This window comes from Ranitomeya imitator, chromosome 6 (assembly GCF_032444005.1).
Source record: "Ranitomeya imitator isolate aRanImi1 chromosome 6, aRanImi1.pri, whole genome shotgun sequence".
NCBI classification, from domain to species: Eukaryota; Metazoa; Chordata; class Amphibia; order Anura; family Dendrobatidae; genus Ranitomeya; species Ranitomeya imitator.
This window is the reverse complement of record NC_091287.1, coordinates 14,930,621-14,941,730: the sequence shown is the minus strand read 5'-3', so window position 1 is coordinate 14,941,730 and position 11,110 is coordinate 14,930,621. Positions and strand designations below refer to the sequence as shown.

Genomic DNA, 11,110 nt, shown 5'->3' with positions numbered 1-11,110 from the left:
TCCTCCTCTCTGTGGTGTCTCCACTTGTTATCCTCCTCTCTGTGGTGTCTCCCCTTGTTATCCTCCTCTCTGTGGTGTCTCCCCTTGTTATCCTCCTCTCTGTGGTGTCTCCACTTGTTATCCTCCTCTCTGTAGTGTCTCCCCTTGCTATCCTCCTCGCTCTGGTCTCCTTTCCTTGTATTCTCCTCACACCCTCCTCTCTGTAGTGTCTCCTTGTTATCCTCCTCTCTCTGGTGTCTCCCCTTATTATCCTCCTCGCTCTGGTCTCCTTTCCTTGTATTCTCCTCACACCCTCCTCTCTGTGGGGTCTCCCCTTATTATCCTCCTCTCTCTGGTGTCTCCCCTTATTATCCTCCTCGCTCTGGTCTCCTTTCCTTGTATTCTCCTCACACCCTCCTCTCTCGTCTCCTCTCACTTTCCTCCTCGTGTCTTGTCCTCGCTCTCAGTCCAGCGCCAGTGCCGCTGCTGGGGGCGGGGACAGCGCCGGACCGTCTTCGCTCATGCGCTCTAGGTACAGCTTTACAGCAGTCAGGGAGCGCACTTTACGGCCAACGTTGATGGGGCCGCGCATTATAAAACTTTCTTCCTGCTGTGTCCGTTAGTTCCCATTATCCCGGCTGTGTGTGTTTGTTACACGGGGGGTGTCATCCGCGACCCTCCAGTGCTCCACCGGAGTCATGGCGGGGAATCCCTGTGCGCAGGTGAGTGACGACCTGATCCGCAGAGCTCCCACCCTAATGAGCCGCAGACCGGGGGCAGGGGAGGAAGAGAAGTCCCCGGATGTGTAATATCCAGCGTGTGATCTACGTACAGCTCCACATGCCGCGCTCAGCGCCTGTATACTGCACCTGTATACTGTATCACCTATATACACTGCCCAGCGCCTGTATACTGCACCTATGTACTGTATCACCTATATACACTGCCCAGCGCCTGTATACTGCACCTGTATACTGTATCACCTATATACACTGCCCAGCGCCTGTATACTGCACCTGTATACTGTATCACCTATATACACTGCCCAGCGCCTGTATACTGCACCTATGTACTGTATCACCTATATACACTGCCCAGCGCCTGTATACTGCACCTATGTACTGTATCACCTATATACACTGCCCAGCGCCTGTATACTGCACCTGTATACTGTATCACCTATATACACTGCCCAGCGCCTGTATACTGCACCTATGTACTGTATCACCTATATACACTGCCCAGCGCCTGTATACTGCACCTGTATACTGTATCACCTATATACACTGCCCAGCGCCTGTATACTGCACCTGTATACTGTATCACCTATATACACTGCCCAGCGCCTGTATACTGCACCTGTATACTGTATCACCTATATACACTGCCCAGCGCCTGTATACTGCACCTGTATACTGTATCACCTATATACACTGCCCAGCGCCTGTATACTGCACCTGTATACTGTATCACCTATATACACTGCCCAGCGCCTGTATACTGCACCTGTATACTGTATCACCTATATACACTGCCCAGCGCCTGTATACTGCACCTGTATACTGTATCACCTATATCCACTGCCCAGCGCCTGTATACTGCACCTGTATACTGTATCACCTATATACACTGCCCAGCGCCTGTATACTGCACCTGTGTACTGTATCACCTATATCCACTGCCCAGCGCCTGTATACTGCACCTGTATACTGTATCACCTATATCCACTGCCCAGCGCCTGTATACTGCACCTATATACTGTATCACCTATATACACTGCCCAGCGCCTGTATACTGCACCTGTATACTGTATCACCTATATACACTGCCCAGCGCCTGTATACTGCACCTATGTACTGTATCACCTATATACACTGCCCAGCGCCTGTATACTGCACCTGTATACTGTATCACCTATATACACTGCCCAGCGCCTGTATACTGCACCTATGTACTGTATCACCTATATACACTGCCCAGCGCCTGTATACTGCACCTATGTACTGTATCACCTATATACACTGCCCAGCGCCTGTACACTGCACCTATGTACTGTATCACCTATATACACTGCCCAGCGCCTGTATACTGCACCTATGTACTGTATCACCTATATACACTGCCCAGCGCCTGTACACTGCACCTATGTACTGTATCACCTATATACACTGCCCAGCGCCTGTATACTGCACCTGTATACTGTATCACCTATATACACTACCCAGCGCCTGTATACTGCACCTGTATACTGTATCACCTATATACACTACCCAGCGCCTGTATACTGCACCTGTATACTGTATCACCTATATACACTACCCAGCGCCTGTATACTGCACCTATGTACTGTATCACCTATATACACTACCCAGCGCCTGTATACTGCACCTATGTACTGTATCACCTATATACACTGCCCAGCGCCTGTATACTGCACCTATGTACTGTATCACCTATATACACTACCCAGCGCCTGTATACTGCACCTATGTACTGTATCACCTATATACACTGCCCAGCGCCTGTATACTGCACCTATATACACTGCCCAGCGCCTGTATACTGCACCTATATACACTGCCCAGCTCCTGTATACTGCACCTATATACACTGCCCAGCTCCTGTATACTGCACCTATATACACTGCCCAGCTCCTATATACTGCACCTATATACACTGCCCAGCTCCTATATACTGCACCTATATACACTGCCCAGCTTCTGTATACTGCACCTATATACACTGCCCACCTCCTATATACTGCACCTATATACACTGCCCAGCTTCTGTATACTGCACCTATATACACTGCCCACCTCCTATATACTGTATCACCTATATACACTGCCCAGGTCTTATATACTGCACCTATATACACTGCCCAGCTCCTATATACTGTATCACCTATATACACTGCCCAGCTCCTATATACTGCACCTATATACTGTATCACCTATATACACTGCCCGGGTCTTATATACTGCACCTATATACACTGCCCGGGTCTTATATACTGCACCTATATACACTGCCCAGCTCCTATATACTGTATCACCTATATACACTGCCCGGGTCTTATATACTGCACCTATATACACTGCCCAGCTCCTATATACTGTATCACCTATATACACTGCCCAGGTCTTATATACTGCACCTATATACACTGCCCAGCTCCTATATACTGTATCACCTATATACACTGCCCAGGTCTTATATACTGCGCCTGTATACTGCACCTGTATACTGTATCACCTATATACACTGCCCAGCTCCTGTATACTGTATCACCTATATACACTGCCCAGCTCCTATATACTGTATCACCTATATACACTGCCCAGCTCCTATACACTGTCACCTATATACACTGCCCAGCTCCTATATACTGTGTCACCTATATACACTGCCCAGCTCCTATATACTGTGTCACCTATATACTGTATTCACTGCCCAGCTTCTATATACTGTGTCACCTATATACTGTATTCACTGTCCAGCTTCCATATACTGTCACCTATATACACTGCCCAGCTCCTATATACTGTGTCACCTATATACACTGCCCAGCTCCTATATACTGTGTCACCTATATACACTGCCCAGCTCCTATATACTGTGTCACCTACAGTGGGGCAAAAAAGTATTTAGTCAGTCAGCAATAGTGCAAGTTCCACCACTTAAAAAGATGAGAGGCGTCTGTAATTTACATCATAGGTAGACCTCAACTATGGGAGACAAACTGAGAAAAAAAAATCCAGAATATCACATTGTCTGTTTTTTTAACAATTTATTTGCATATTATGGTGGAAAATAAGTATTTGGTCAGAAACAAAATTTCATCTCAATACTTTGTAATATATCCTTTGTTGGCAATGACAGAGGTCAAACGTTTTCTGTAAGTCTTCACAAGGTTGCCACACACTGTTGTTGGTATGTTGGCCCATTCCTCCATGCAGATCTCCTCTAGAGCAGTGATGTTTTTGGCTTTTCGCTTGGCAACACGGACTTTCAACTCCCTCCAAAGGTTTTCTATAGGGTTGAGATCTGGAGACTGGCTAGGCCACTCCAGGACCTTGAAATGCTTCTTACGAAGCCACTCCTTCGTTGCCCTGGCGGTGTGCTTTGGATCATTGTCATGTTGAAAGACCCAGCCACGTTTCATCTTCAATGCCCTTGCTGATGGAAGGAGGTTTGCACTCAAAATCTCACGATACATGGCCCCATTCATTCTTTCATGTACCCGAATCAGTCGTCCTGGCCCCTTTGCAGAGAAACAGCCCCAAAGCATGATGTTTCCACCACCATGCTTTACAGTAGGTATGGTGTTTGATGGATGCAACTCAGTATTCTTTTTCCTCCAAACACGACAAGTTGTGTTTCTACCAAACAGTTCCAGTTTGGTTTCATCAGACCATAGGACATTCTCCCAAAACTCCTCTGGATCATCCAAATGCTCTCTAGCAAACTTCAGACGGGTCCGGACATGTACTGGCTTAAGCAGTGGGACACGTCTGGCACTGCAGGATCTGAGTCCATGGTGGCGTAGTGTGTTACTTATGGTGGGCCTTGTTACATTGGTCCCAGCTCTCTGCAGTTCATTCACTAGGTCCCCCCGCGTGGTTCTGGGATTTTTGCTCACCGTTCTTGTGATCATTCTGACCCCACGGGGTGGGATTTTGCGTGGAGCCCCAGATTGAAGGAGATTATCAGTGGTCTTGTATGTCTTCCATTTTCTAATTATTGCTCCCACTGTTGATTTCTTCACTCCAAGCTGGTTGGCTATTGCAGATTCAGTCTTCCCAGCCTGGTGCAGGGCTACAATTTTGTTTCTGGTGTCCTTTGACAGCTCTTTGGTCTTCACCATAGTGGAGTTTGGAGTCAGACTGTTTGAGGGTGTGCACAGGTGTCTTTTTATACTGATAACAAGTTTAAACAGGTGCCATTACTACAGGTAATGAGTGGAGGAAAGAGGAGACTCTTAAAGAAGAAGTTACAGGTCTGTGAGAGCCAGAAATCTTGATTGTTTGTTTCTGACCAAATACTTATTTTCCACCATAATATGCAAAAAAAATGATAAAAAAACAGACAATGTGATTTTCTGGATTTTTTTTCTCAGTTTGTCTCCCATAGTTGAGGTCTACCTATGATGTAAATTACAGACGCCTCTCATCTTTTTAAGTGGTGGAACTTGCACTATTGCTGACTGACTAAATACTTTTTTGCCCCACTGTATATACACTGCCCAGCTCCTATATACTGTCACCTATATACACTGCCCAGCTCCTATATACTGTGTCACCTATATACACTGCCCAGCTCCTATATACTGTGTCACCTATATACACTGCCCAGCTCCTATATACTGTGTCACCTATATACACTGCCCAGCTCCTATATACTGTCACCTATATACACTGCCCAGCTCATATATACTGTCACCTATATACACTGCCCAGCTTCTATATACTGTATCACCTATATACTGTATCACCTATATACACTGCCCAGCTCCTGTATACTGTATCACCTATATACACTGCCCAGCTCCTATAAACTGTGTCACCTATATACACTGCCCAGCTCCTATACACTGTCACCTATATACACTGCCCAGCTCCTATATACTGGCAACTATATACACTGCCCAGCTCCTATATACTGGCAACTATATACACTGCCCAGCTTCTATATACTGTGTCACCTATATACACTGCCCAGCTCCTATATACTGGATCACCTATATACACTGCCCAGCTCCTATATACTGTCACCTATATACACTGCCCAGCTCCTATAAACTGCACCTATATACACTGCCCAGCTCCTATATACTGTATCACCTATATACACTGCCCAGCTCCTATATACTGTATCACCTATATACACGGCCCAGCTTCTATATACTGTATCACCTATATACACTGCCCAGCTCCTATATACTGCACCTATATTCTGTATCACCTATATACACTGCCCAGCTCCTGTATACTGTATCACCTATATACACTGCCCAGCTCCTGTATACTGTGTCACCTATATACACTGCCCAGCTCCTATACACTGTCACCTATATACACTGCCCAGCTCCTATACACTGGCAACTATATACACTGCCCAGCTCCTATATACTGGCAACTATATACACTGCCCAGCTTCTATATACTGTCACCTATATACACTGCCCAGCTCCTATATACTGGATCACCTATATACACTGCCCAGCTCCTATATACTGTGTCACCTATATACACTGCCCAGCTCCTATATACTGTGTCACCTATATACACTGCCCAGCTCCTATATACTGTCACCTATATACACTGCCCAGCTCCTATATACTGTCACCTATATACACTGCCCAGCTCCTATATACTGTGTCACCTATATACACTGCCCAGCTCCTATATACTGTGTCACCTATATACTGTATTCACTGCCCAGCTTCTATATACTGTGTCACCTATATACTGTATTCACTGCCCAGCTTCCATATACTGTCACCTATATACTGTATTGCCTATATACTGCACCTATATGCAGTGCACAGCGCCCATATACTGTATCACCTATATATAGTGCACTTATGTACTGCACCTGTATACATCACCTATCTACAGTGACTGTATACTGCACTTGTATGCAATGCAAAGCGCCCATATACTGTATGTACAGCGCTTGTATACTGCGCCTATATATTGTACACATATATACATCTTACAGCCACCATAGACTGTACCACGGTGCTGACGCTGGTTTCTTATTCGTCCACTTTATTCCGTTTCTTTTTTTTCTGTCTTTTACAGGTTTAATGACAAACATACAATGATAAAATACCCTGCAGCGAGGGGCCCTGATGGGAATACACTTAAATCCAGCTATAAAAATGGGCATCAGTGGGCACTGAAGAGCGTTATCGAAAGGGTTAAATGAGTATGGGCCACTGATCTCACAGCACCGTTACACCGATAGTGATGGCCCGCGTCAAATTCAGGTCACTGCAGCCTGGCCCATCAGAACTGGCATCAAAGCGGGCAAACGGCCAATTTCCACAGATTTGAATATGTGCCCACTTTGATGCCAGTTCTAGTGCCCAGAACACATTTGGGCCGGGCTGGAGGGTCCGGAATCTGAGTGCTGTCCAGTCAAATAGTATTTTTATTTTGTGTGGCACAACAGGATGGTCCCAATGGAAAACCGATATATATATATATTCCCAATATCGTAACCTCCTGGATCATCAATAGTTTCCACATGGGTGTAGTGCCCAAATACAGGTTATTATAAGGGTTGTCACCTGGTCACACAGTACAGAGGTGAAAAATAAAACTGATCTCTGTACTCCCGGACCATGGGGAGATGCACGGTCCTTATACTCACAAGTAACTATTGCCCCAATACTCAATAGTGACTTATCACCCCAATATTTAAGAGCATATATGAAACCATAGAGCTGTTCAGTCTGTTTCTTGTTCATCAGGACACATACTCAGTTTGAGGATTAGCGAATAACGTGGTTCAATCAGATGAACCAAAACCTCAGGGGGTCCAATCTGCATTTGGGGGAACAATGTCTGTCCATCCATCCATGCCAGATGCGTGTCGGTGTCCGCGGGCGATCTGCCGGCGTCTGTGCATGCATAGTGGGCTATGCTGGCCGCTGCATAAATGTGCAGGGTCAAACCCGCAGCAGTTCCTGATCGTAGGCACACACCCTTATTTTTTTTTTAATATTTCATTTTTTGTGACCTTTTTAAGCATTATACTTCTTTTCATATATTAAATTTATGATGCTGTTCTAAATGTGCCCACAATCTCAAAGAGGGAAAGTATTGCCTGGGTGTTACCCTGTGTATGTCATAGTGCAAGAAGAGTACCTATCAGGGTCATGGGCAAGCTGGATGGTGTGTGTACTAGTGAGTCACCCAGGGCAGGCGTCTCTGGCCTATTAAAACAAGTTACGGCAGCGAAAAGTGTGGGGCGGATGTGAGAACCGGCTGTCGAGTGAGACGCGGAGTCCTGTGTAGAAAGCGGTGTAATGTGGGTGGCTTGGGCTGATGATATTGGTGAGCCGTCTCTGGGGTCAGTCCTCGGTATGAGGATTCTGGGGGTCTGACACTTGGCTCTTCAGTAGGAGCCGCTGCCAGAGCCGATCAGGCGGGGCTACTGGGTGTTGGGCCAAAACTGACCATGGATAGGCCGTCAATATTATTTGCCCCTTTACGGGTTTATTTTGGTGCCTGCTACTTCGGAATCTACTATATAATTGTCTAAGGGTCACTTCCGTCTGTCCTTCTTTCTGTCACGGATATTCATTGGTCACGGCCTCTGTCTGTCATGGAAATCCAAGTCACTGATTGGACCAATCAGCAACAGGCACAGTCCGGAAGAAAATGGCCGCTCCTTACTCCCTGCAATCATTGTCCTGCGCCCGCATACTCTCCTCCAGTCACCACTCACACAGGGTTAATGCCGGCGGTAACAGACCGCGTTATGCCGCGGGTAACGTACTCCGTAACCGCTGCTATTAACCCTGTGTGTCCCCAACTTTTTACTATTGATGCTGCCTATGCAGTATCAATAGTATAAAAAATGTAATGTTAAAAATAATAATAATTAAAAAAAAAACCTGCTATTCTCACCCTCCGTAGTCCGCCGAGCTGCACGCACCTGCTGCCATCTTCAGTTCTCAGCAATGCATTGCGAAATTACCCAGAAGACTTAGTGGTCTCGTGAGACCGCTAAGTCATCTGGGTAATTTCGCAATGCATCCTGGGAATGGAAGATGGTGGCAGCCGTGCGCATATCGACGGAGCTTCGGTGAATCCCAGGGGGTGAGTTTATAACTATTTTTTTATTTTAATTATTTTTTTACCAGAGATATGGTGCCCACACTGCTGTATACTGCGTGGGCTGTTAGATACCGCGTGGCTGCTATATACTACATAGGTGGTGTTATATACTATGTGGGCTGTGCTATATACTGCGTGGGCAGTGTTATATACTGCGTGGGCAGTGTAAGGCTAAGTTCACATTTGCGTTGTGCGGTGCTGCGTCGGCAACACAACGCGTGCAAAAACGCAGCTCTTTGTGACGCATGCGTTCATTTTTGCATGATTTTTGGCGCAGAAAATACTATATATACATATAGTATATATACATATATATACTACGTGGCTGCTATATACTGCGTGGGCTGTGCTATATATTATGTGGCCTTTGTTATATACTGCGTGGCCTGTTATATACTATGTCGCCTGTGTTATATACTGCGTGGCTGCTATATACTGCGTGGGCTGTTATATAGTACGTGGCTGTGTTATATACTGTGTGGCCACGGTTATATACTGTGTGGCCTGTGTTATATACTGCGTGGCCTGTATTAACGCATCGGGTATTCTACAATATGTATGTATATATCAGTCACATAGTATATAGCACAGTCCACGTAGTATTTGTCTGCTATACACTGCATGGCTCTTATATACTACGTGGCCTGTGCTATATACTATGTGGCTGCTATATACATCCATATTCTAGAATACCCGATGCGTTAGAATCGGGCCACCATCTAGTCTTGTATAATCCTTTAACCACCGTCACATCGGGTTTTTCTGGCGGCCGTTCGGGGGACTTGTTTGGATACAGAGCTGCGCACAGGGCCGGGCTTTAGGCCGGGAATTAACACTTTTCTTCTTTATTATCTATTGATCTTTGGTCAGTAATGAAAACGTGTAGGAAAACCCACTTCTCTTTGTTTCTCTTTTATTTCCTTACTGGGACGATTTTCGTTTTTGCCCCGCTGTCCCACCCGCCCCACTTTTAAGAGTTGTAACTTTTTTATCTTCTTTATCTGCGTATCTTTTTGTAGTTTTGAACGCCGGTCTATATTTCTATAATTTTGGGGTCTTGATCCTCTATAGCGCGAGTGATGTCTTTTGGCTTTTATATAAGGTGTGTGATATATTTAGGGCAGAATTTTCTTTTCTTGCTGTCCCAGGCCTCTGTGTGGTGGTCGCATAAATCCATGCACCTGCTGCAAAAACAAGTCGCATGTCTGTGAGCAGTGTGTGAACATCCCCTAACGGGCTCTGACACAGGCACGCAGGTATCGAGCGCCCGCAGACCGCGCCACATTCACCTTACAGGTGTCGTGCGCTGCAGCTGCCTACTACTTCTTGTGGCTTAGCAGTGTCGGTGCCGTCCGAGCTCCAGTCCTGGACGCATGTATGCGGGGATACGACCGGCGCGCTCCATAACGCCTCTTTGTGACGTCTGCAATACAGTACAGGCCATATACCTCTGACGTCCCTGTTACGGTTCCATTTTTCTTTTTTTTTTTCGCAGAGTCCGGTCACCTTCGATGACGTTGCCGTAATATTTTCTGGAGAAGAATGGGACATGCTGAATGCACAGCAGAAGGAGCTGTATATGGAAGTGATGAGAGAAAACTATGAACATTTCATCTTTCTCAGTAAGTTCTTGTTCCCTGCAGCGCTGGAAATGTACAGAGAATGTCACCATAAGATCTGAGCGTTTACCCAACACTGAGACCCCAGAAGGAGCCATGGTCATGTATGTGCACCCTGCTATCTCTGTTGGTCCCATAGACCGTGAGTGGCGCTGAGCATTTGATCACTGAGCCATATTCTCCATCAGTTAAGCACTTTATCCACAGGATAGTCAGGAGTGATGGGCCAACCTAAACATGGCCCCTTCAGTATATGGTGCCGGAGGGACTCCCTTCCACAGTATAAACTAGATATAGTTGTTAGAATCGAGGCATACGATTTTCAGGACCTCGGTCCAGCAGTGGCTCGTCCGTGGCCACCAGCACCTCTTGTCATAGTCCAACACAACTTGATCAATGCGCAGGTTCCATTTAGTCCACAAATAATCACACAGAAATAATAACCAGACACCGTCCCTTGTTAATCGCTTTATTATAAAAGTCCTCACGCCGGTCCATCGTAGTCCAGAGCGTAAGAGTGATCAGGAGCGTCTGATAAGCAGCGACCTTGGTAAGGTCACCGCTGCTCACACTCCTGATCACCCTTCTCTCTGGACAAGTGGGACTTTTCTTTCTAATAAATTGGTGATTGAGGAAAAGTGTTGGCGGCTGTTTCTTTCA

General features: G+C 46.0%; 1 protein-coding gene across 1 annotated transcript in view; it reads left to right on the top strand.

Moving 5' to 3' along the window:
* The first annotated feature begins 521 nt into the window (after positions 1-521).
* LOC138641652 (zinc finger protein 436-like) overlaps positions 522-11,110 on the top strand; it is a 28,605-nt gene continuing 18,016 nt past the window's right edge. Inside the window, exons 1-2 of the mRNA XM_069729213.1 lie at positions 522-701; positions 10,327-10,453. Of these exons, the coding sequence (XP_069585314.1) occupies positions 678-701; positions 10,327-10,453 (151 nt within the window). The 5' untranslated portion in view covers positions 522-677. The remainder of the gene's footprint in view (positions 702-10,326; positions 10,454-11,110) is intronic.